The sequence below is a fragment of the Mirounga leonina genome, unplaced genomic scaffold (genome assembly GCF_011800145.1).
Source record: "Mirounga leonina isolate KUSES-001 unplaced genomic scaffold, KU_Mleo_1.0 Mir_166, whole genome shotgun sequence".
Lineage (NCBI taxonomy): Eukaryota > Metazoa > Chordata > Mammalia > Carnivora > Phocidae > Mirounga > Mirounga leonina.
The window spans coordinates 33,216,231-33,240,925 of record NW_023270418.1 but is presented as its reverse complement, the minus strand read 5'-3'; the positions used below and the strand labels follow the sequence as shown (position 1 = coordinate 33,240,925).

At 61.7% G+C, this 24,695-nt stretch overlaps 2 protein-coding genes across 7 annotated transcripts; both read right to left on the bottom strand.

Moving 5' to 3' along the window:
• Positions 1-806: 806 nt before the first annotated feature.
• NDUFS8 (NADH:ubiquinone oxidoreductase core subunit S8) lies at positions 807-5,181 on the bottom strand. 3 transcript variants are annotated; one of them, XM_035013433.1, is made up of 7 exons: positions 5,122-5,181; positions 3,713-3,770; positions 3,569-3,619; positions 2,923-3,012; positions 2,653-2,825; positions 1,082-1,210; positions 807-997 (listed from the first exon to the last, which is right to left on the bottom strand). In XM_035013433.1, the coding sequence occupies exons 2-7, from the start codon at positions 3,768-3,770 to the stop codon at positions 866-868; spliced, it is 633 nt and encodes a 210-aa protein (XP_034869324.1). In that variant the 5' UTR covers positions 5,122-5,181; the 3' UTR covers positions 807-865. The 3 variants fall into 3 exon arrangements, with proteins under 3 accessions (XP_034869324.1, XP_034869326.1, XP_034869323.1); XM_035013435.1 differs by lacking the exon at positions 5,122-5,181 and adding an exon at positions 5,067-5,116; XM_035013432.1 differs by lacking the exon at positions 5,122-5,181 and adding an exon at positions 4,649-4,902.
• A 1,292-nt stretch (positions 5,182-6,473) lies between these two features.
• Positions 6,474-23,756, bottom strand: ALDH3B1 (aldehyde dehydrogenase 3 family member B1). 4 transcript variants are annotated; one of them, XM_035013430.1, is made up of 10 exons: positions 22,540-22,613; positions 17,402-17,564; positions 15,349-15,459; positions 15,112-15,232; positions 14,737-14,822; positions 14,203-14,284; positions 11,641-12,027; positions 11,095-11,261; positions 8,516-8,615; positions 6,474-7,161 (listed from the first exon to the last, which is right to left on the bottom strand). In XM_035013430.1, the coding sequence occupies exons 2-10, from the start codon at positions 17,561-17,563 to the stop codon at positions 6,971-6,973; spliced, it is 1,407 nt and encodes a 468-aa protein (XP_034869321.1). In that variant the 5' UTR covers position 17,564; positions 22,540-22,613; the 3' UTR covers positions 6,474-6,970. The 4 variants fall into 4 exon arrangements, with proteins under 4 accessions (XP_034869321.1, XP_034869320.1, XP_034869319.1 ...); XM_035013429.1 differs by lacking the exons at positions 6,474-7,161; positions 22,540-22,613 and adding an exon at positions 23,648-23,756 and having other exon boundaries at positions 7,514-8,615; XM_035013428.1 differs by lacking the exon at positions 6,474-7,161 and having other exon boundaries at positions 7,514-8,615.
• Positions 23,757-24,695: the final 939 nt, after the last annotated feature.

Sequence of the window (24,695 nt, the reverse complement as noted above, 5' to 3'; positions counted from 1 at the left end):
TTCTTTAGACAAAGCATCAAGGGAGGTTAGTATTTTGTAGAGTGCTTTTGGAAACGGTGGAAAAGGAAGGAGGGGCCCAGATCCCTGACCTGAGCTAGTGTTTTCATGGGACACATGCTGTGTGATCCCGAGCAAGTCGCTTCCCTTCTCTGAGCTGGTGTGCTCACAGCTGGGGACAGGCTGAAGCCCTTTCACGGTGCCTGGCACCGAGTCCCGGGGGGGCGGCTTTTCGCCGCTCCATCCGCACGGGACGAGCACACGGCCCCACAGAGAACCATACTTCTGCTGGATCGCAAAGCAGAAGTTCCGAGGGCGGCAGCCAAGCCCTGCAGCCAGCTCTGGGGGAACTTGGGGCAGAAAGGGGATGTGGCTGGAGATGAGGCAAGGCCAGCTCAGGGGCAGCAGGGCCTGTGTCACCTCCTTGTGACTGCTGCCCTGGAGCAGGCCTCTCCCTGCCCCCAACAAGGACACCCTGGCCTTTCTGAGGTTCCGCCACTCACTGGCCTTCTGCCCGAAGCCTCAGGAGACTCGACAGCCATAGGGCCGTAGCTGTGCGTGGCCCTACCTTTTGGACATTCAGGATCATGGGGACAGCAGACCCGAGACTAAGCCTTGGGGAGTATGCCCAGGAAGAAGTGTGCGCAGCAGGGGGGGCTGGCGGCCCAGCCACGGCCCCCAGAGTCCCACGGGAAGGCCAGGTCACCTCCGCTAGCTCCCCTGAAGGGCCTGCGAGGGGAGGGACCCACGGGCTGCAGCCGGGCTGCACCGTCCCGGCCTGGCCAGCTGAGTCATGACAGAGGCAGTGCGGGAGAGCAGAGCTTTTTTATTGGGCGGCAGGGGCCGCGGGCCAGCCGGGCAGGGGCCGTCAGCGGTAGAGGTAGTCAGCCTGGATGTTGGCGGCGATCTCGGCCTCCCACTTGTCCCCGTTGCTGAGCAGCTTCTCCTTGTTGTACAGGAGCTCCTCGTGTGTCTCGGTGGAGAACTCGAAGTTGGGGCCCTGTGGGCGGGTGCAGGTGCGGCCCCGTTAGGCCCCTCCGAAGAGCCTCTGCCCCCGGCCCCGCCCCACCCCAGGCCCGCTCACCTCGACGATGGCGTCCACCGGGCAGGCCTCCTGGCAGAAGCCGCAGTAGATGCACTTGGTCATGTCGATGTCATAGCGGGTGGTCCGGCGGCTGCCATCGGCCCGCGGCTCAGCCTCAATGGTGATGGCCTGGGAGAGGGGTACCGGGCGTCCCTGACTGCCCGTGTCTGCCCCCTCCTTGGGGCTCACCCCAGGGCCCCAGAGCAGACCTGCCACCCGCTCTCAGCCTGAAGTGCCCTTCCAACTGCCTCTCCCGAGAGGCCCCCGTCACACTGCCCTAGCTGCCATTTTTGTCAACCGCCGGCACCTGCTGCCGGAGAGACCAGGTCTCACGAGGGGAGGGCTGTAACATGCTGTGTTCACTGCAGCAGCTGTGGCCCCGGGGCTGGGGGTCCCCAGGACTTGCTCGACTGCTGGTCATTGTATACTGAACCTTCCCATTTACATCGTTATCCCCCTTTCATGGATGAGACTCAGAGAAGTTGAAGGGCTTCCCAAAGCCACACAGCAAGTGAGGGGCAAAGCCCAGACTCGAGGTAGGTCCTTAACCCTCAGTTTCTGGGTATGGCCTGTGTCAGCAGCGAGAAGGCCTGGGGCCTCCCACGGCCGGAAGAATGTTTAAAGGGGGTTTGCCAAAGGCCCTCACGTGTCCCCAGGAGTGTAATGCCCACTATTCAGTGGGACCTTAGGCTGGTAGCCTTGTTTTTTCGTGCCTCAGTTTCCTCTATAAAAATGGGGGAAACAACCTCTATGTCCTGGAGTTGCTGTAAAAGTAAGTCATGAGCTGGAACAGTGCCTGGTCCATGCCCGGTGCTCATGGCCTTCCTGTGCTCCAGGATCAGAGACATCAAGGCCACGGCCCATGGTCTGCAGCAGCCGCTGGGAGGGAACACTCACTGTGTGGACAGTGAGTGACCACAGTGCCTGGCGCTCCTGCTGGGCACGCCCATGGGTCTGCCTGAGAGCCTCAACTGGATCTTTCCTTTCTTTTCTTTCGTTTTAAAAATTTATTTATTTGAGAGAGAGACGGAGTGCGTGCAAGGGGCAGGGGGGAGGGGCAGAGGGACAGAGAGAATCCAAGCAGACTCCGCACTCAGCGCAGAGCCCGATGTGGGAATTGATCTCACGATCCTGAGATCATGACCTGAGCCGAAACCAAGAGTTGGCCGCTTAAGTGACTAAGCCACCCGGGCGCCCCAACTGGATGTGTTCCTACACTAAGGGGTGGTGACTCCGGGGGGGGGGGGGGGTCCGTGTAGGGCCCTCCAACAGAACTAATGCTGGGGGCTCAAAGCAGCAGCACCCGGGGGCAGGGAAGGCCTCAGCTGTGGCACGTGTGTCCTTGGGGCTGGTGACAGGCACACACACAGAGATCCTAAAACTGCTGCTGCATTCAGGGCAAGACTGGAGACTTTCAGGTACCACCGTGTGGCTCCCAAGCCCAGGTTTCGCACCGCTGACCAGATCCCCGATGACAGGACCCACAGGTGTCCTGTGGCCTGCTCAGGGCTGCAGCCTCCCCTGTGAGTGGCAGGGGCCAGGGTGGCGGTCAGCAGGCGTCAGGGGCTCACCTGGGCGGGGCAGACAGCCTCACAAAGCTTACAGGCGATGCAGCGCTCCTCTCCCGATGGATACCGACGCAGCGCATGCTCTCCCCGAAAGCGAGGGCTCAGTGGGCCCTTCTCGAATGGGTAGTTGATGGTGGCAGGCTCCCGGAACAGGTAGCTCAGGGTCATGCCCAGGCCTGTGGGCAGCAGGTGCACGGTGGGTGGGAGCCCCTCCTCCCTAACAATCTGTGCCCACCCCCCCGTCCTGCCAAGTCCCCTTCCCCTAGGGCCCACCTCGGATGAGCTCAGTCCACAGCAGGGTCTGAGCCGCCCTGTCGGTCACCGCCTTCATGTCCATCGAGGGGTCCCGCATGTTCACGAACTCTGCAGGGGAGGTGGGCTTAGAAGGGGTCGTGGCAGGGCCTCTCATGTGCCCATGACCCCGAGGAATCCAACTCAGGGAGACAGGGCCTCATCTTCCTTCCAGCTGGGCCCCAAGGGCTTATTCATTCATCAAACCTTCCGGCCTCAGCAAACGCCCTTCAGGGCCTGTCTCTGGCTCCAGGCAGTCCTTGCCCACTTCTCCCTGTGTGTGGGCAGCCGTCCGAGCCCAGGAATTGAGGAGGGTGGGAAGGGGCTTGGGCGGTGAGGTCCTGGCAGAGGACGGACACCCGAGCCTCACACTGGGCAGCTCCCTCCCTGTCCCACGTAAGGGAGCTCTGAGCTCAACGTGTGGCCACAGGGAAGGCTCCCCACCCCCTCACTGACAGACCCTGCCCCCACGAATCATATTCAGTCCTGATCATCGCACAGAGTAGAAACAGAGGCTCAGAGAGGGGGAGCCTCTGGCAAAGCCAGGACTAGAACCTAGGCCTCCACCCCTGCCTCTGGCAGGTTCATGATCAGGAAAACCTGAGGGTCAAGATGCCCCAGGACTCACTGTAGGTCGCTGCCACTCTGCTGCTGTGGAGGCTCCGGCCAGTGGGACGCCCTGGAAGGGGAGGGATTACACTGTGCAGCTGCAGCCCCGTGTTGGGAGACTGGGCTCCCCCCTGCACCCCGGGAAAGGCTCCCTCGGTCCTACCTGCATGTGCAGCCTGGGCCAGGGCCCGAAGCAGTGTTGGGGTAGTCAGGCAGCGCATCTGCAGGCATGAAAAGGGAGGGAGGCACGGGTGGGTCCCAGGCCTGTCCCCATAGGAACTCTGGCACAGCAGGACCCGGACCTCAGTGCTGCTGTGTCACCTGGTCTCCGATGTACCCCCATTCCCAACAGAGGCACAGAAGGCCTCCCTGCTCCCAAGAGCGGCACCTCCCAGCCCTGCAAACCTGACCCAGCTCGGCTGGGGATAACAGTTAGGGAGTATCTGTGGACCCCGTGTCCTAACTTTTTTTTTTTTTTTTTTAAAGATTTTATATATTTATTTGACACAGAGAGAGACACAGTGAGAGAGGGAACACAAGTGGGGGACGGCAGGCAGAGGGGAAAGCGGACTCCCTGTGGAGCAGGGAGCCCGATGTGGGGCTCGATCCCAGGACCCTGGGATCATGACCTGAGCCAAAGGCAGATGCTTAACGACTGAGCCACCCAGGCGCGCCCCCCCCCCCCCCGTGTCCCATCTTATCTCACTATCTAAGAAATCTTTAAAATCCATTCCTTCTATCTCTCCCCTCCCCTGTTCATCCTCCCCGGATCTGACCCAAATAACACTGCCAGCAGTCACCAGGATTGAAAGCTCACGGTGTCAGGCACTGTGTTAGGCGGTCACACACACTGTCATCCGGTCCTTACAAGGACCCCACGAGAGGCCCAGATGAGAAGCTGAAGCTCAGCCGTGTTAAGTGACTTGCCCAAAGTCACACACACTGGGGGGTGGGGGACCAGTACCTGAACTCAGGCCAGACTCCTCCCTTTACACCCACACTCCTCCCCCCCCCCCCCCCCCCCCCCCCCCCCCCACCCCCATGCGCGCGAAACCCTTTAAAGGCTTAATAACCCTCGGGACCACATTCCTTTCCCCACCATCAAGGTCCTTCTGGAACGGTCTCCCCGCCTGCCAAGTGACCTTGGGCGGGTGAGGTCATCTTGCACGTTTTCTCATCTGTTAAATGGGGGTCATGAGAGCGAAGGGGGTTGTACATGCCCAGAGCCTGGCATCTAGCCGAAGCTCAAAAAGTGACCCTCCCGTGACAGATGACTTCCCGCGGGCCCCCCTCCTCGGACCGCTGACTCCAGCGCCAGGCGCCCTCTAGCCTGACACCTGCCCGGACCTTCCCCATGACCTCCAACCCCACGGACGCGGGCGGGGCATGCGCCTTGGCGGTGCCGCTCCCGGGTCCGCCCGCGGCACGCCGAAGGACACCTGGACCGCCAGCCCTGAGCAGGCCGAGATGAAGCCCGGCCGCAGAGCCGGCGGGGCCGAGGAGAGCACCACACTCACCCCCGACGCCGCACCGCCCAGGCCCGGCTTTTAACAGCTGAGCCCCAACACCTACCTTGAAACACTCTCGCTCCTTCCTTTGCTGAGCGGCCTGCCCACCGAGAGGCGGAGCCTACACTCTGAGACGCTGCCATTGGGCCGGCTGGTTTCACCTTTTCCTCGCCCATCTTTTACGGTGTGGCTTGATTGGCCAGTGGCTCAGCTGGAAGAGGCGGGATCCAGAGCATCTTTCCTTTGATTGGCTAGGGGAGAGCCGACTCTTGGAGTTGCGCAGGGCGCCGCCATGTTGGATTGGAGAGGCCAATAAGCGAGGACTCCGGCGCCACTGGAGGCGGGACGTCCGGGGCGTGGCTTAGGAAGCAGCTCCGGGTCAGACCTGGCGCCCTGGGTCGGAGGAGAGAGGCTGGGTCGCTGCGGGGTATTTGTGATAACGGTGCAGAGAACTGTGGCCGGCGGTGATTCCGCGGGAGCCGTGCCTGCTCGGTGCTAAACCTTTACCCAGAAGCCCTGTGTGGAGGATTATTCTCGCTTTCCTGATGGGGAAACTGAGGCACGGACTAGTTTAGGAACTTTGCGCAAGCGTTAGAGCTGCAGAGTGCGGCCGCCTGAGTCTCACCGCGATGTGTGTGACTCGTGATCCCTGTCCCTCAACAGCCACCAAACTGTTTCCTCCCAGTGGATCGATTGTGTGGCAGAGGGACCCCGGAGGCTGCAGGCACGGAGAAGGCCCTTGGGGCCGCCTGTGTGTTGGTGGTGGGCGGGGTAGTGGGAGGTGGTCTTGCAAGGCTTCTTGGATGATGTGATGGCCAAGCTGACTTCGAGGAGGAATAGGGCAGGCCAAGGGCAGGCATGCCCAGCGTGTGTGCAGAGGTCCTCTTGAGAAGGACGACAGGCCAGGTGTGGGGACACAGGGCTGTGGAGGAGCCCTCCAAGGACTCGTGGGTCCTGACTTGCGGCCACAGGGAGCCACTGAAGGGTTCAGGCTGAGGGGTGGCATGGTCCAGTAGCTTTGGGAAGGTCAGTGGTGTACTGAGGTCAGGCCTGTGGGGAAAGGGGAGGTGACAAATGGCCCTGGGCATGGTGACCAGTGTGTGGATTGGCAAGTTCTGCAGCATTATAGGACCATCAGGACTTGCTCAAAGATGGGACTTGGGAGGTGAGAACGGGGTGTTGAGCCGGGGGCCCCAGGGGTTTAGTTTGGTGGCTGAGTGGATGAGGGACCATTCCATGGCATCAGGGCCCAGGAGGATGAGCAGGACGGGGAAGAGGGTGAGTCTGGTGTGGGACACGGTGAAGGGAAGGCACCCAGGGCCAGCCACTGGGGGGACAGGAATGTGCCCAGAACTCCTGAGAGGCCTGAGGGGACAGGCTGACCCCACCCAAAGGAGGAGACAGGATGCCTGGAGCTTGGGATCGACAGCTCATTTATTATTGAACTCCAAAACTGAATCCTCCCAGTGATCTCTGGAGGTGCTGCTGATTGTTACCACCTCCCCTGTACAGATAGGGAAACAAGCTCCGGGAAGGCAGGGATTTCTGCCCAGGGCCGAGGCCGCTGCAGGTCCACGGTGTGACCTGGACCAGATGCCAGGGCCCCTTCTGCATCCTCCACGGGAAGGGGCGGGTGGCTTAGAGGTGTCCACATCTCCTGGCCTATCCCAGGACTCGGGTGGCTAGTGTGGGGGTGGGGGAGTGGGTTACCTCGTTGTTTCCCATGCTCCCTTGCCTTGGCCTGTCCTAGTTGGGGGGCAGCTGAGGGAGGAGGAGGCTGAGGGCTCGCAGAGAGAAGGCCCAGTGGGGAGGAGGGCAGGCACTGGTCTGGGCTGTGCTCTTTTCCTCCTTGGAGGCACGTCTGCACTGGCCGCAGGTGGCAGGGGCAGCAGACTCACAGGCGTGAGCCAGGCTCAGAGCAGGGTGCAGCTGCAGCTGCGGGTCTCCATCGCCGCCAGCAGCATCCTCAGGTTACGAGGCGAGTAGGGCGGGTAGCGGAGAGAGTAGATCTTCTCTAGCCCGGGCCAGCGCAGCAGGCAGGCACGGTGGTGGGAGAAGGTGTCGAAGGAGAACTTGCCGTGGTAGCTGCCCATCCCACTGGCACCTGTACGGTGGCATGGGACACGCAGTCAGCCTCGTGGCGGCCAGCTGGGAGCGTGTTGGACACGCCTGGGCTCTGCCAGCCACACACAGTAGGACCTCAGTTTCCTCATCTGTAAAATGGGCCAGTCATGAGGCAGTGTAGGTAAAGGGCTTAGCTCTGAGTCTGGCACCAGCAACAACTTGGTAAATGTCGGAGACACCAGGTGCTGGGGCAAGATAGGTCAAGAGTGTGGATTCTCGGGGCGCCTGGGTGGCTCCGTTGGTTGGGCAACTGCCTTCGGCTCAGGTCATGATCCTGGAGTCCCGGGATCGAGTCCCACATCGGGCTCCCTGCTCGGCGGGGAGTCTGCTTCTCCCTCTGACCCTCCCGACCCTCCCCCCTCTCCAGGGGACCCACAATGGCTGGAGTTGGGGGTAATGAAGGAGGGCTTCCTGGAGGGAGTGAGGCCTGAGGGATCTAGAGCTGACCAGAGGAAGAGGGTGGGTGGGGGCAAGAGGGACCCAGGCTTGGGGACAACTCAGCCTTGGAGGTGGGTGACCTGTGGCACACAGGGACCTGGCCGGGCCCAGTGTGGCTGGGGCAGCAGGGAGGGAAGCAGGGAGAGGAGGTGGGACAGGACACCATGGCCAGACCAGGAAGGGCCAGGCCCCAGGAAGCTGTGAGTCAGGGCCTTGCTCAATCCTGTGGGGAGTAGCAGGATGGGATCTGCCCCCAGACAGACAGCCGCACTTCCCTGGAGTAGAGGGGCCGGGATGGAGACGGGCAGTCAGGTGGGCTAGGTTGGGGCTCCAGGACAGGGGCCAGCAGTGGGACCCAGTCCCGGGGGCCCACACAGCCTCCACGTCTGCTCTCAGCTTGTGTGGCATCGGCTGCTCCCAGGGAGCATCCAGACCCACCCGGACAATTTGCCAGGCCCTGCCGGACCCTGGCTCAGGTGCCTAGTGTGGACAGGCGCCAGTCTGGCTCTCCCATGCCACTAAGGAGGCGACAGGATCAGAGAGGGACCTGGCTACCCCAGATCACACAGCCATTGGGCGCACTGGGACCAGCCCCAAGGTTTCCTGCCTCAGAGGCCAGGACTTGGCAGCAGTCACGGGGGCTGCTGGGGCCGGGGGTCTCCACTCCCCCGGCTTCCCCCGGGCTGGGAACAGCCCCTGTCTCCCGGGGGGAGGGGGGGTGTGACACACCAAGTGCTGGACTGCGGGGACACAGGAAGGGTTTAAGGGGCAGTTCGTAGCCTCCCCGTGGAGTAAAGGGAGCACATGACAGGTCTGGAAGGTTTCTGCAGGATGGAGGTGTTGGGGTGCCCTCAGTCCAGGAACAGCAGAGAAGGCGGGGCTCTGTGGGCACCTACCCACTCCTCCAAAAGGCAGGCTGGCGAGGGTCATGTGCATGAAACCGTCGTTCCCGCAGAAGCCCCCGCTGCTGGTCTGGGCTAGTACTCGCTTGACCACCTGGGGGCGGGGAGGGGAGCAGCTATGAGGCCTTGTGGCCAGGCAGCAGGAGGCCAGCCAGCCACCCCCGCAGGGCCCCGGGAAGTCTGGCCACCCTGGGAGCTGCAGGGCTGGTGTCGCAGGTGGGGGGTGTGGTCGCGTAGCAGCCTGGCACCGAGCCCCCAAGTCGGGCCGTGTTTCCTGAGCAGCTGCCCGAGTGTGGCCCGTGCAGGGTGCTGGGGACACAGACACGGGGCCAAGAGGGAGGCAGGAAGCCCAGCGGTCGCCTGGGGGCCTGGAGAGTTCAGGGTGAAATGCCAGGTAGTCAGGGAAGCATCCCAGGGGAGGGATATCATGCGCCTGCTGCCTCTCAGGGGAAAGGGGGCCCCCCAGGCAGAGTGAAGGGCAGGTGCAGAGACCCAGGTGTGCAGCACAGGGAGGACCTTTAGATGGGGTGATGCAGCCAGATTTGCATTTTAGAAACATGAATGTGGCCCTTGCTTGACTTAAAGAAGACCTTTTCTCTTTAACCTCTAGGTTTATTGGAAGAATGAGAGGGGGAAAAGATTAGTAAACACTCTATATCATTGCCAGAAAACTCAGCTATATTTAGCTATGACATGTGATCCTGAACTAACGGCTTGTCTGCATGGTGGGAAGAGGGAACCGCCCCGTGAGTGGGCTCAGAAATCACGGGGAGGCCAGCAATAACAGCGACAGAAGAGGGAGCAGGAGGGTCGCAGTGTTTCTCGGGGGCAGCCATGGGTCGTAGGTGTGACTTTGTGTCCCCCCGGGCCAGTCAGTGCTGGGCATTCAGGAAAGCTTGGAAGTCACAATGCCAGATGGCTCCCTTCCGAAAAACCCGGGTTGCAAAGTTTCTACAGTTAGTATTATCCAGATAGAGCAAGGCTCCTTGGAGGAATGGCTGACTCTAGGGCTGAGCAAGGGCAACACGGGATGAGCCGAAGCATCTCGTGGACCCTGAAAGGAAGTGGTTGGAAAACAAAAGGGGGGGGGGTTGCTGAGGGACACAGCAGCTCCCAATGCACAAAGAGGGACAAGCTGAGAAGAACACAAGGTGGTGTTGCATTGAAAGCCGGAGAATAAAGCAGATGCGTACCAGTCCATGCTGATAGAAGTGATTTAGGAGCCAAATCTTTCTTACAGATTCTGGGGGACGTAAGTAGGTGTCCCCCTTCAGCAGGTGGTGCTCAATCACACTCCTTCCACAGAGCCACTTGCTCCCAAAGAAGAGGAAGGTCTCGTGGTGGAGACACCTGGCAGACAGGACCTTGGCCTCACCAGTGATGTGTGGCTCTCAACCCCTGATAGGAGGGCAGAGGCCAGCCCTCGCATCCCTGGTGTTCTTTCATGAGACAAATAGCAGAGCACTGAGGTTGGGGACATGCTGCAAGGGACCTGGTCAGCACCTCCCAAGCTGAGAGGTAGTCGCGGACCGGAGAGCCATGACAACTAAATGCAATGTGGGGCCCTATCTGGGCTCTTGGGGCAGAAAGAAAAGCGTGAAATCCAAGTCAAATTTGGAGTGTCGTTAACGGTAATGGACCAACCGCCGTCTCTTAGTTTTGATGAACATAAGGGCCCTTAAATGGGGGAAACTGGTAGCGGGTTATATTGGGACTCCCTGGACTATCTTTGTCTTCTGTAAAGCTAAAATTATTCCAAAATAAAAAGTTTATTAAAAACATACTGCCCAGGCGCCTGGGTGGCTCAGTCAGTTAAGCATTTGCCTTTGGCTCAGGTCATGATCTCAGGGTCCTGGGATCAAGTCCTACATCGAGTCCTGCATGGCGCTCCCTGCTCAGCGGGGAGTCTGCTTCTCCCTCTCCCTCTGCCCCTACCCCTTGCTCATGCTCTCTCTCTCTTCAAATAAATAAATAAAATCTTTTAAGAAAACCACACTGTCCAATCTGCGAGGGATCTCATAACAGCTGGGTGTCCTGAGCTGTGGACGCCTGCCCTGTGCCCTTGAGGCTCCCAGGATGCCCCCAGGGGCTGAGCAGGCCAGGGGGCTGGGGTTCAGTGTCCCTGCATGTTCTAGTCCTTCGCTCTCCCCTAGTCATTCCACTCCATTCTGTGTGTGCCTTCTATGAGCCAGGCACCAGAAGGGGACACGTGACCACCAGCCAATGATGAAGACAGAGGGGGGCGCTTATGGAGCAGGGACACTGAACCCTGGAGAAGACCCTGGGGGGAACTGCCCACTAATGGCCTAAGAGACTGTGGCTTAGGTTGGAGGAGAGGAGGCCCGGCTGCCCCAGGGAGAAATCACAGTGACAGACCCAAGAGTGCCACCATCCAGAATTCCTGTGACTGTTCCAGAAAAGCAGAACCCCAAACCCTCCCTCCAGGGCTCTTGGTCCATTCCAGTCCTGGACCCACCTCCCCTTCTGCTGTCACCACCTAACCATCCAGGTGCCCCTGCCCTCACCTCTGTCCAGCCCCCACTCAGCTCTACCTGAGTCCCCCCCCACCCCACCTGATTGCTGTTGGAGAAGGCATACAGGGCCAGGGGCTTCTCCCGACGGTTGATGAAGTCGATGGCCTCGTCCAGGCTCCTCACGTTCACGATGGGCAGGATGGGGCCGAAGATCTCCTCCTGCATCACCGGCTCGGTCTCCTGCACGTCCACCAGCACCGTGGGGGCTGCGGGCACAGGGGCCGGCTCAGCCCTGGGGCCGGGCGGGGGAGGGGGGCACGGGCAGGGCTCAGGGGCCTTCTGGGGAAGAGAGCGTCCCCGCAGCCCCCGGGAAGGCCGGTGAGGGGTTGTCCAGCCCCGGCGGGGGCCGGCCCAGGTGGAGCGGAGGTCAGGGAGGCGGGGGCCCAGGCTGGCCTCGGCGGTCCAGCTCCGGGAGCCTCGGGGCGGGGCGGGGCGGGGCGACGAGGGGGGGCGGGGCGACGAGGGGCGGGGGCGGGGCGACGAGGTGTCGGGGGCGGGGCCCAGGCTCGCGGCCCAGGCGGGACCCGCGTCCTGGAAGGGCCTTGGCAGGGTGGCCACGGCGGCGGCAGGGCGGACTGGACTCACCGATGTAGCGGTCGCGCTCGTCGCTCTGGCCGCCGATGACCACGCGGCCACAGCCCAGCAGGCCCCGGAGCCGCCGGAAGTGCTTCTCGCTGATGATGCGGCCCAGGCTCGGGGAGCTCTGGGGGTCCTCGCCGTAGAAGCGGGTGATGGCCCTCTGCAGGGCGGGCAGCAGCCGCTCCTGCGTGTCCGGGCTGCACAGGACGTAGTCGGGGGCCACGCAGGTCTGGCCGCTGTTGAAGTAGCGGAACCAGGCCACGCGGTTGGCCACGGTCTGGGGGTCGCAGTCGTCGTCCACGTAGCAGGGGTTCTTGCCCCCCAGCTCCAGCGTGACGGGTGTCAGGTGCTTGGCGGCGGCAGCCATGACGATCCTGCCCACTCGGGGGCTCCCTGGTCGTGGAAAGAAACCAGGGTGACCCTCAGTCCCCTCAGCCAGGTGGGATGGCCTCAGCCTGGGGGCTGGTACCCCTCTAGGGGGGTTCACTCCCTGGCCTGTCCTCCCTGGAGAGGTGGTGGAATTGGAGGGTGCCAGCCCCCCTGGCCCTCCCCTGCCAGTCTCTGCACCAGGACCTTGCTCACGGCCTCAGCCAGACCAGCCCCAACAATGCAGGGTCCATGTAGGGGTCTGTACCCTGCAGCAAGCCAGGCCCTTGGCTCCCTCTCCTGACCTGCCATGTTAGAAATCCAGGAACCCCTCGCCCTGCTTCTGACCCCAGGCTCCTCCTACCAGTGACTCTTGCTGGCATGTCACTCTGCACCCCTCCCCACCTCTCCAGTCTTCTCTAGAACTGGCAGAGACTGCTCTGGTCCAAGGCCAGAGTCCAGCTCCAGGGACTGCCATTTAGGTCTCTCTGACCTAACCTGGCAGCCCTGCCACCCTCCCCACCCACCCTTCCCTCTGCTCCTGACCCTTGGCTCAAGTGGCCACCTACTGGTCTCCATCTCTCCTCTGGGTTGATCTCTAGGGTCTCACAGTACCCCCCCCATTCCCCTCCCCGACCTAAAGTCCACTGACCTCAAGATGTTCCTGCCCATGCCTGGCCCAGGGTCCCTTGTTGCCATTTCTACTGGGATGGCCCTCTCTGGCCACCACTGCCTGGGAGCCTGATGTCCCTGCTTTCACCTCCTCCAGCTTCCCTGCCTTCCCCCCGGCCCACCCAGCTCCAGGCCCACCCACGTTCCATCACCTGTCCACTCCTCCCTCAGGTCCTCCTGTCTTTCAGAAACATCTTGTCTGTGAGGCCCCCCTTGTCTGTTGAATCCTGCTGTGCTTCCCTACCCGAGTCCCTTCCGAGGGCCCCATTATTCCTGTGCTATTTTTCACTCTCTGTCCCCTGTCCCCCCATTATAATGTGAGCTCCTCTGGGGTGGGAGGCTTTGTCTCCTTAGCCCTCGCTTTATCCAAGCCTTGGACAGTGTCTGGACAGGGCACGTTCTCTCAGAAAACAGTGAGCGAGTGAGTGGATGCTTCCCCAGGCCACAGGCTGTGACAAAGGCTTCCACGAGTTCACATGTCCTCAAGACAGACCTGTGACTGTCATCAGATAAGGACAGGTCTGGAGAGTCAGGAGCTTGTCGCAGCATCTGCGCAGGCTGCCCAGGTTCCCGGCCCCAGTCATGGGGGGTCAAGACCCAAAGCCCAAGGAGCTGCCGGGTAGGATGGTAGAAGGTGGGCCGCCCCTCCCATGTCTCCTCCTGCTCCACCAGCCACTAGGAATCTGGGACCAGCTGAGGACTCTGCCCCCTGCTTCTATAGCAGGCTCCCTGTCAGCCAAGCTGAGGGCCCATGGGCCCTGTCCTGAGCTTGTGGCAGGGTCTCGGGGGGAGAAAGACAGGGACAGCACTCCCCTTGCTCTGATGTGGACAAGGTGCGCAAGGCACGAGGCCAGGGAGCAGGAAGGCTCAGAAGCTGCTGTCTGCCCTGTCTGCTTTCTCTCTCCTCCAGAACCTCAGCCAGGTAACATGGCTCCCTGCCTCCCCAGCTCTTTCACCCTTATAGAAACTCCCTCCTGAAGCCAGGTGGTGTCTGGGCCTCATGGGCACGAGCCAGGGAGGTGGCAGATGACCTCGGAGAAAACTTCTAACTTAAGGGCCTGGGACGAAAATCCAGCCTTCCCCCATCCTGGTCCCTGGGGTGACCCCAGCTGGGTGCCGTGGCTCTTTGTTACCTTGGCCTCCAAGCCCTCATCTGTCCAGCCCTCCACAAGGGCCCTGGGTCAGTCGGGTCATGTCTAAGGTCCTGAGGCCAGTGGGTGGCGTATAAGGTCCCGGGGGCACCTGGCACAAGGGGAACTCGGCACGGGCAGATGCTGGGATCCGTGAGACTGTGACCAGTGGCGGGGCCTCCGGAGGGTCCTAGGGGTCAGGGTTGCTCCCCAGCCTGCTCTAGGAGCAACGAGCAAGCTTGTCCTGGAGCCGGTCTGCTTCCTTCCTGGCTGTCTGTGTGCCTGGGTCCCTGTGGCCTCTCTCAGGGTTGGTGACAAGACCCCTGAGGGGGTGGCTGGGCTCCACCAGCCCCCATGCTGAGCCCCCCAAGCCCCGCCCGCAGTGGGCACCTGGCCTCACCCGTGAAGAAGATGTAGTCAAACTTGTGCTCCAGCAGCTGCCCGGTCTCCTGGGGCCCTCCTAGCACCACGGCAAAGCAGCTCTGCAAGACGGGGTGGCAGACGGTTCCCTCTGGGACCCCAGCCTGGGGAACGCAGGGGGCTGCCGCATGGGTCCGCCCCTGACCCACAGTTTCCGGGGCTCTAGATGAACCAGATGGAGCAAGGTGGGAGCAGGGAGCTGCCCCGTGTCCCAAAAGGCGTGAGGTTAGAGCCTGGCTGGGGCTGGCGGGGAGAGGAGGCCAGGGCGGGGTGGTCAGGGCTGACCAGAAGACAGATGGGAGTCCCCGGGGACACACTCCTCAGAGCACAGCTGTGATCACTGCCCCTCTGTTTCACTCAGAGGGGAAGAGTCTGAGGGGGCAGTGACCCCGCCATGGCCGCACAATCCAGACGAGGCAGGATGGAGGTTGGAACTTGGGTCCTGCCCAAGGGGGCCTGCCTGGTCCTGCTGAGCCCAAGTGTAGCTGCTCAGCCCACTCCGTGCCCTGCTCACCTGGTCCAGGTATCGGGGCAGCACCTCAGCCAGGATCTTCTCGGTGCTCCTGCTGAACTCCGATGGCTTCAGCACCACGCAGTTCCCTGCAGGGCAGGGCAGGGCAGGGGGAGCGCTGGGAGAGGGGTGGCCCCTCCCATCTCCATTCAGTCCTTACACCTGCAGGGCGGGTGCCTGGCCCACTCTGCTCTCAGGTGAAGAATCTGGCTCAGAGACTGACAGGACCAAGGCCCCACTGCCCAGGGATGGTGGGCCAGGCGAGAACCAGCTTTTCTTAGTCACTCATCACCAGCTCCCCACTCCCTGGCTCTATGGGCCACCATGAGGCCTGAGGATGGGGACAGCGGGCAGAGGGAAGGTGGAAACTGCTCTCACCTGCAGCGAGGGCGCCCACCAGGGGCACCAAGGTCAAGTTCACGGGGTAGTTCCAGGGGGCAATGATGAGCACCAGGCCGAAGGGCTCCTTCCGGATGAAGGCTGAGTCCAGCTGCGTGGCCTGGGCCCCGGGGCCACCGTGGTGGTGAGTGATGGGGCCTTGAGACTCCCAGCCCCTCCGCGCCACCCTCCAGCTGGCGAGGCTGCCCGCGCGCCCTCACCCCCAGGCCAGCTCACCAGATTCTTGGGCACTTTCTCATCCTTCATCCAGGCCCTCAGATTCCTGAGGGCCAAGTCAATCTCGTTCTGGCTGATTCCGATCTCAGACATCTCCGCCTCGAAGGCTGACTGCAGGGGAGAGACAGGGGCAGGGTTCGGGCTGGGGGACCGCGGTTGTGGCCTCTCACTTGCTCCTTCATTCATTCACTCCGGGTTCAGGGAGTGCTTCCAGCGCTCAGGAGCCCTTCCTGTGCCAGGAACGCAGCAGTGACTGAGAGCGCGGAGAGCCTGCCCTGCAGAGCTGACGTTGTAGGGGGACAGCCGCCATGATGCTGAGAACACGGACGTGACCAGAGCAATGGAAGTGAAACGGGGAGGGGGACAGAGATTGCTGGAGTGTGTGCATGTGCGCGTGCGTGTGTGTCAGGGGACTGCTCACGCTCATGCGCATGTGAGTGCAGGGGCATGCATCAGTGCGTGAGTGTGCGCCTCTGTGTGCATGTGTGTGTGTTTGCTTTGCTTTCTACAAGATTATCAGTGCTGGCCTCTGGGATGAGGTGACATCTGAGCAGTGAGGATCGGGAGGGAGGGAGCCGATGGATACCTGGAGGCAGAATATTCCAGACAAAGGGCATAGTGTGAGCAAAGGCTCTGAGGTGGGCAAAGGCTTGCTATGTTCCTGGTTAGCAAGGAGCAGAGCGGGTAAGGTGATGGCACCAGGCGGCAGGGGTGAGGACTGTCGAGGAGAGCACCCTGGTTTCATAAATGGGAAAACAGATGATTCCAGAAACGGCTGACAAGGAAGCCTGGGCCTCACCTGGCTACAGTCCCGGGGCATCAGGGTTAAGAGCAGGTTTGGAGACACCGAGAAAGGGAGCAGGCATCCCCAGGAAGCCAAGCCCTCAAGATAAGTCCTCGTAGCCCTACTTTGCTGTCCCCAAGGGATGACCCTGGATGCCATGAGGCACGAGTCTCAAAGTCTATGACTGTTCTGGGGACAGGGCGGACACTTGGTGGGGTGCCTGTGAGTCTGGAGGGTCCCAAGGAAGCTACTGAGGGCCCCTGACTCTGCTGGCCCCGGGGTCTCCCTCAGCCCACTGGAAGGGTGGGACCTCACCGGTTGGGAAGGAGCCACGGGCCTGGCCCTGAGGGGGCTGGTGGAACACAGGGGGTGGGTCTGGACACTGTGGCCTTAGTGGGAAGTGCAGAGGACATTTTGTCCTGAGAAGAACCCCCCGGACAGCTGTTCTGGGGCAGGAGTAGTCAAGCATGAGGCCCTGTCGGCTGAGGGGGCGGGAGGCTGCCCGCAAGCAAATGCATTGCTGTGGCTGCTGTGGGAATTGGGAGGAGCCGAGGCCTCAGGCTTGCGGGTTTGGAGAGAGGCCAATGACGCCCACCTTTCTGAGTGAAACTGAACTCACCCGTGGCCTACAAGGCGATACATGGTGTGATCTGCCTCCCTGGACCTCATCTTTTGTACATCTCGGCGTCTCTCACTCCCCTCCAGGTATGCTGGCCTCTTTGCTGCTCCTCAAGCACAAGGGCCTCCTGCCTCAGGGCCTTTGCACATGCTGTGCCCACCGCCATTTCCTCCAGTGTTCTCCCTCCTGCAGGTCTCTGCTCAAATGCCATCTCCTCAGAGAAACTGCCCCTGACTCCCACCTCTACAACAGCGCCCTGCTCCGCGTCCTCCCTCTCACCCCTTTCACCCTGGGAATGTCTCTCCATGGCACCTGAAACCATCCAACATGCTATACAATTAGTTCTTTATTGTTTTGTGCCTCCCTCCAGAAGGCCAGCTCCTGGGCACAGGGGCTTTGTTTTACTTTCTGTTGTATCCCCAGAGCCTAGAACGGGAGACCCGGCACATGGTAGGTGCTCAGTAAAACGTTGCTGAGTGGATGAGAAATGCGGGGATGGACGTGTGCAGAGGAGGTGAAGAGGCGGTCAGGGCACAGGGAAGGGGGTAGGGTTTGCCGGGCGCTTAGTCCCCCCTCAAGGAGGAAGCTGCAGCCCCCATCCCGCATGCCCCCCGCCCCTGCCTCCCCAGCCCTGCCCTCCTTCCGCCCACCTTGCGCAGGTCCTGCACCAGCGCCTCCTGCAGAAGCTGCTTGTTGTCCCGCAGGAAGCGGCCCAGGCTCTTGAGCTGCGCCGCCCTGAACTCAGCGGGCCTCGTCCGCCCTGAGCAGAAGGCCTCCCGCAGCCGCCGCAGGGTGTCCGCGAAGGGGTCCATCCTGCAGGGAGGGGGCAGCGTGGGCCGGGGCTCTCCACTTTCATGGGCATTCTCCCCGCGCCCCTGGCTGTACCTCTATGGGCTCACGGACACTTCTACAAGGACTCGCGTGTAACCCCAGAGGGCCTGGGCTGCACCCCGTGCACACGCGTACACACTCACACACACAGTCCCTTCCCCTTGGCCAGTGGGCAGGAGAGCCCTGGAGTCTGAGGTGGGTGCGGGACAGTGCGGGGGGCTTGGGAGCAGCTCCTCCGCAAGCAGCCCCTCCGCAAGCAGCCACGGGACCTCTCTTCTCCCTGCCACACAGAAATTAGCCCCGAGCCATGCCCCCATCCCACTCTGGCGCCCCTCCTGGAGATGGGGCAGTCCTCATCCTTGCCAGGCCTGCGCGGAATAGCCAGGAAGAGATGATAAGTAGAGGACAGTCCACTAACAGCCACCATGGCCACCACTGTGGGACAATCCAGGCACAGAATACAGTGTCTCCTGCCCGTCTCCCGAGGGCACTGCCTGGGGAGGCCCGGCTGGCCCGTGGCGGCTCAGGGGGCCGGGTGACCTGGGCAGTGGCCTCCGCGGCCTATGCCCCGTCAGCGGCCCCAGCGTTGGAAGAGCGGGGAACAGTGGGGGGCAGGGGCTGAGGGGGCAGTGATGCTTCCATGCTGTCAGCAGCCAGGGCAGGAGATCTGGGTGCGGCCCCCACATTCCCCCGGGCCCCCACCTGTTTACTTGAAGCTCATCAGAGGAGCAGGGTGACGTACTCGCTTCTTGGCCTGGTGCCAAGGACCCGTGGGGACCCTTTCCTCCTGCCCTCTCAGACTGCCTTTCCTTCAGGTCTCGGCTTGGTGAACGCCTCCTCTAGGCAGCCCGCCCTGATTATTCCCTCTCACGGGGAGTGGGTTTCATCCTCTCTCCCACTGGCCCCTCTTTGCCTAACTACCTGAGTTAGGTCCTAGTGCCTTGATCTCCTTATCTGGCAGGGGGGTAACAATAGTGCCCACCAGCTGACAAGCTGTTTTTCAAAGATGAGACCATGCTGTCCAGTTCTGAGCACAGGGCTGGGCATCAGCACGGCCAAGGCTGCCAGTTGTTAAGTGGCTACCCCACAGCCCTCAGAATTCTGGAGTGATCCATGGCCCTGAGAGCTGAGCCTGCTCCAGCCAATCAGATGGCCCGGCCCGAAGGGCACTCTGCTGGCTGGAGCTCTGGGCATGATGGGGGGCCAGGCTAACCCCACAGGCCTCCTGCTCTGGTCAGGAGAAACAGAGCAGTTGCCTGGGGGCACAAGGCAGGCCCCATGGGCCCCAGCCTTGCCCCAGACCCCACCCTCCTTCTTGGTGGAAGGGGAGCTGATCAGTGCCGAGGCCCAGGAGCCAAGAGCCCTACCGGCCTCCAGAGCTGCCATCTGGGCTTGTCCCCCGGCTCGGCCTCCTACTGGCCTTATGACCTCGGGCAGGTCACTCATCTCGCTGCCTCAATTTCCTTGTCTGTAGAGTGAGGATAATAGCACTTGCCATCGTCCAGACGAGTAAATGACATAAGGCCCCCTAAAGTGTTGGCCACTGAGCACATGATACGGGGCTCGAGAAAGGTCAGCTGCGGTTGTGATCACTAAGTACCTAACAAGTGTTTCTTCCTCCCCACCCGCCACCACTCCTTGTTCTGTCTCGCGGGCACCTCCGGACCCCTGCTGATGGATGTGGAGGGCAAAGCACACCCACCTCACCTGCCCCCACAGGGTTCTTTGCCTTTTCATAAGAAATGTCTGCAGAGGAAAAAAAAAAAAAAGAAATGTCTGCAGAGGGACGCCTGGGTGGCTCAGTCATTAAGCGTCTGCCTTCAGCTCAGGTCATGATCCCAGGGTCCTGGGATCGAGTCCCACATCAGGCTCCCTCTCAGTGGGGAGCCTGCTTCTCCCTCTCCCACTCCCCCTGCTTGTGTTCTCTCTCTCTCTGTGTCTCTCTCTGTCAAATAAACAAAAAATCTTAAAAAAAAAAAAAAAAAGAAATGTTTGCAGAACCCACAAAAATGTAAGACACGTAACTGGAATGGCACACCTCTGGGCGAGGGAGGGGTGGGGAACTCTGTGGGGGTGCAGGCCCGGACAGAACATTCCAGCAGCCTCGCCTAGCAACACTGAGGCCAACTCACCCCATATTGCCCCCCCCCCAGGTTGGTCACTGGACTGAGGGACCAAGAGGTGCCTGTTACGGGATCGGAAGCTGGGCACTGCCCAGGTGTGTCCAGGAGCCCAGGCCACCTCCTGCCTGGGGTCTGGAGGGGGGGCGGCTGGGCCTGTGACCTCACAAAGGATACACAGATGAGGGGCTTCCTGGATGGGCCTGCGCCGGGGTCTTTGAGCCCACCTCCACCCCCCAACCCCGCACCCCCGGGGTACATGTGATACTAGGAAGCTCGTAAGGATGTTGAGTGACATTTCCTGTGCCTGCATGACTCATTTGACCACCACAACAGCCTGCCTAGGGCACTGTCTTGTCCCCTGCAAGGAGAGGGACACCTCGGCACAGAGAGGGCAAGGAGGTGGCTCAAGACCACCCAGCTTCTCTACACTGGAAACCTGGATGCAGAGGAATCCGGAGGAACAGAGGGCTGCCCACCTCCACTCTTCATGCCCCTACGTGGCAGCCTGACCCCTTGGGAGAGGGGACCCCTTGGGGGCTGGCTTGAACTGCAGATGCAGGGCCCGTGGGCAGGGGCGTGGGGCTGGACTTGGGCGGTGCCCTCGAGGGTGAGAAGACACACTGGTTGTACCCTGCTCTCTGCCTCTGTCTCTTCACTATTCCCATCAGTTCCCACCCTGCTTCCCCTTGTGGCCTCCTCGGGCTGAGTGCTGAGAGGTCCCAGGGACTGGCGGGCCCAGGGGTCCCCTGCCCGCTAAGGGTGCCCCAGCTTCAACCGCCTGCTGCACTGCATCTATTCCTGACCTTCAGCTCTTGGGTGAGGTGGGTGGGGTGGGACTTGCTAAGTCAGTTGATGATGACAAGGGACAGGCCTGTTTCCCTTGGTCTGGAGGCCAGGGGAGGACATGCCACATCCCCTCAAGGCCCTGGGCCTGGGGACTCCTCTAATCATCATAATGAGCAGGTGTTGCACGGCACCCCTAGGGGAAGCTGAGGCCCACACAGGTCGCATGGCGTCAGGGAGGGGTGAGTAAGCTGGGCACGCAGGTCTGCTGGGAATCTACTGCCCCCACCCCAGCCCTGCACGGTGGCCAGGCCTGCTGATGAGCTCTCCATGGCACAGGATCCCCCCCTTCTCCCCACCCAGCCTCCGCATACTCTGTCATTCTCTCCGTCTCAGCTTCCTGAGCTGTCCTGGATGCCTCCTAAGGGAACCCCCCCTTTTTTTTAAAGTAGGCTCCATACCCAGTGTGGAGCCCAATGTGGGGTTTTGAACTCACAACCCTGAGATAAGAACTTGAGCTGAGATCAAGAGTTGGATGCTCGGGCGCCTGGGTGGCTCAGTCGTTAAGCGTCTGCCTTCGGCTCAGGTCATGCTCCCAGGGTCCTGGGATAGAGTCCCGCATCGGGCTCCCCGCTTGGCGGGAGGCCTGCTTCTCCCTCTCCCACTCCCCCTGCTTGTGTTCCTGCTCTCGCTGTCTCTCTCTCTGTCAAATAAATAAAATCTTAAAAAAAAAAAAAAAGAGTTGGATGCTCAACCGACTGAACCACCCAGGTGCCTCCCTAAGAGCACCCCTTTGGTATGGTGTCAGGGCCCAGTGATCTGGGGTCGAATCCCAGCAGCCCTGTTTGTGGGCTGGGAGTCCTTGGGCGGGTTGCTCAGCTCTTCTCTGGCTCGCCTTCCCCATCCGTGAAATGGGGATGGTACCTGAAGCTGTCCCATGGCGCTGCTGGGAGAATTCAGGCGTGCAGTGCTCTGTGCAGGGCCGAGCCCTCTGAGTGCTCAGTGACAATGGCTCTGACGAGCATTATTCAGACAGACTGTGAAGGACAGCTGTGCAAAGGGGGCTCCAGGGAGGAGACCCTGGGGTAGAGCCCGAGGAGACCTTGGCCCAGTGTGGGCACCAGGGAGGCAAGGACATCAACCGGAGCCCCATGTGGGGGCAGGGATATGGAGCTGGCCAGGGTGACAGAGATAAACATGGGGCTCTGAGGGTCTGGGAGACCTCAATCAGGCTGCCAGAGGTGGAGGTCACAGGGCCACCTTGATGACCCCACAGGTCCTAATACCCCAGAGTCTCCAATCTGATCTCTCCCTGGAGCCTGAACCTGGCTTTTCATGGGCTCTCCAGAAGCTCTGGCAGAGTCCCCTCCCTACAATGGGGGCTGAGGGAACTGGGGATCAACCCTTAGCCTGTGGGCTGAGCCAACGCCAGCCCCACCCCACAGAGAGCTCCCCTGAAGCCGGCCCAGTCCCTCTGATGATCAGTCCCTCCTCCAGGCAGGGCAGAGTCTTGCTAGTCCCTCCTTCCCGGGCCCCGGCAGAGCCTGCTCAAGAATGGGATGTCCCAGAGTCACTGGGTACCCCGGCCCCAGCACCCGGCTCGCCTAGCAGTGCCCAGAAACTGTGTGTTGCCAGATGGATGCTTGCCCCGCGCCACCCCCCAGGGACGGGGGTGCATTTCTCCTGGGGCATCCAGGCCCAGAGCTGGGGTCCCCAGCTCCGGAAAAGATGTGCTGTAGCCTCAGTGAGAGGCAAGTGTTGGCCCAGCTCAGACAAAATGAGGGTGGCTGTCGGCCACCAGACTCAGGAGCCCCCTGAGCCTCTCCTCAGCCCCTCCCTCTCCGGCTCTTAGGTCCGGGCAGAGGGAAGTTCCTTCCTCCTTCCCCTTTCTCCCCCGGCAGGCAGAGGAGCTAGGGGAAGACAAAGCCAGCCTGTGTGTGTGGCCGCCAGGGGCCAGGCCTGCAAGCCTGGTGTCCCCGAGCAAGCCCACCAGCCTGGTCCCGGGCCCTGATGGCCAGCTGCTCTACCCCTGCCTCCCTGGGACAGCGTACCTGAGGCCCCGCCAAGCTGCCCTTCCTCCTGGCCGTCCCTGCTCTGCCCCGCTGCCCTGTCGTCAGCAGTCGTTATGAAATGTCTGAAGCTGGGCGGGCCCCTGGGGCGGGGCTGCCCTGGCCTCCTGCCTGACCTGGGCTCTGGGCCGGCTGGAAGCTGCAGACAGAGACTTATTACCTCTCTTAAGGGCCTCTCCCACACCACAGAGAAGGAGCCAGGGCCCAGAGAAGGCCAGCACGAGTCCAAAGTCACACAGCAGGACTTCAGGGACCTCTGAGCTGAGGGGTCCAGACCAAGGTCTCACCAGACGCAGGCCCAGCTGGAGGAGGAGGAGAGCCTGGGGCTGTGGCCCTGGGAATTCTGGTGTGGGGTGGGGTCTGGTAGCCTGGAATAGCAGGGAAAGCCCTGCCCCCAGCCCCCAGCCCCCGCCCCTGGCCCCCATGAGCCTCGGTTTTCCGACATCCACTGACCCCTCTGTTCCCTAGCTCTCCCCGCATCTGTGTCCATCCATGTCACCTCATCCAGCACCCCTTCTCAGGACAGGTCATCCTGCAACCTGACATTTCATAATGCGAAAACAGAGCCCCGGAGAGGGGACCGGACTTGAGCACACAGGGCATGAACGGCAGGGCTGGGACCACACTGGAAGCTTGTCACTCTGGAGCAGAGGGGCCGTGTCCATCCCCAGAGGCCCCCTCCCACCACCTGGGGTAGCACTCCACCCTCTGCCCTCTAGGTTGCTGTCACATAAGTGTCACTATGGCGGTTCCTGTGGTCTTCCTCCTCTGGTGCCTGAGCTGTGCCAAGGGGGCCCGTCCTCTGTCTCACCGCGGCCCCCACCCCAGGCACACCTGTCGGAGCCAGCACAAAGGGGGACGGTTCCCGAGCAGCTGCTGGTGTCAGACAGGCAGGTGATTAGATTACAGGTGTGGGGCCAGGAGCATCCTTTGTGCCATCGCCCCGTGCCTGCCACCCTGGGCCCGCCACTGCCCCTCTGTCTTGGTGCCCTGGGTGTCTGCCTGGTATCCTGGCCCGGGGCCTCTGGGCCAACCCGGCACCTGGGAGATGCTTCTCACCGCCCCGGCCCTCCCCGCTCCCCCTGCCTACCTGGGGGGCAGGAGAGGTCTCCTGGCCCACAGCTGCTCTGGTTGCCCTGGAGGCTTCAGCCAGCTGGGACAGGGGGAAAGGGCTGCAGAGGCCCCCGTCCTCTGCGTGGGATAGAGCCCCCAGCCGCTGCCCGTCACGTGGCTCAGCATGTGACAGCCCTGCCCTGCTGTCTGGAGCTGAGCCAGGCGAAGGCAGTGGCAGAGCCGGCACCAGGCGGGGCTGGGCTGGGGCTGAGCCTGACAGCCCTTACTCAGGAACCAGGCCCAGAGAGGGGCAGCCACTGGTCTAAGGCTACACAGCAAATCGGGGGCCCAGCTGGGGAGGCACTGGTGGGTGAGATGGGTGTTGCAGGATCCTGAAGGGACCCCTCCTGGCCAAGGATCGCCTTGCAGGGATCCTTGGGCCCGGGCCATCTCCAAAGAGGCCTGGCCTGCTGGCACAGGGGTCCTAACCTGGCCTGGCAGTGAAGCTCCCCCGGTTTGAGGGGGCATTGCCTCTTGGGGAGGAAGACGTACCCTCCCCTCTCTCTGGTTTGGAGGCCTCTATTGATCCTCGAAGGTCCAGGGGCTCCGTGCGTTCTGGACGTTATGTCCCTGTTGTGAGAGCTCAAGATAAATGGGGAGAGGTCTGTGTGGGGTCCCACCAGGACACACCCTTAGAACCAGTTCTGATGGGTGACAGGCTCTGCCAAGGACCCAGGTCGGCCAGGTGGGGTTGCACATTGGGGGAGCACAGAGGTTGGAAGAAGGAACACAGAGGCCTCGCTCCCCCACATTTGCCTCAGCCCTGCATGCTGGCAAGTCCTCTGGGTTTCAGTTTGGAGGCTGGGATGAAATGACCTTCATTATGGTCACCTTTTCCCTCCTTCTCCAGGGTAGAGAGGTGGGGGAGGATGGGCTGGTCTTGGGTTATGGCATCAGGCAGACTCATTAATTCACTCATTCGTTCACTTCCTCCCTCCCTCAGCTCCCTCAGACACCTAGTGAGCCTGGCTCACGGGGCCTCAGACCTGCCCAGGCACATCTCACCACCTTGCCTGCTGACAGAG

Excerpts from the sequence above, each read along its gene's own strand:
- NDUFS8 (XM_035013432.1), bottom strand. Across the intron at positions 3,013-3,568 it reads CAGAGTGGCAGCGACCTACA|AGTTCGTGAACATGCGGGAC; the intron begins GTGAGTCCTGGG and ends CCTCCCCTGCAG. Across the intron at positions 1,211-2,652 it reads AGGCTGTCTGCCCCGCCCAG|GCCATCACCATTGAGGCTGA; the intron begins GTGAGCCCCTGA and ends CCCCTCTCCCAG.
- ALDH3B1 (XM_035013429.1), bottom strand. The coding sequence starts at position 17,563 with ATGGACCCCTTCGCGGACACCCTGCGGCGGCTGCGGGAGGCCTTCTGC. Across the intron at positions 14,823-15,111 it reads GGTGGGCGCCCTCGCTGCAG|GGAACTGCGTGGTGCTGAAG; the intron begins GTGAGAGCAGTT and ends CCTGCCCTGCAG. Across the intron at positions 11,262-11,640 it reads CGAGCGCGACCGCTACATCG|CCCCCACGGTGCTGGTGGAC; the intron begins GTGAGTCCAGTC and ends CTGTGCCCGCAG.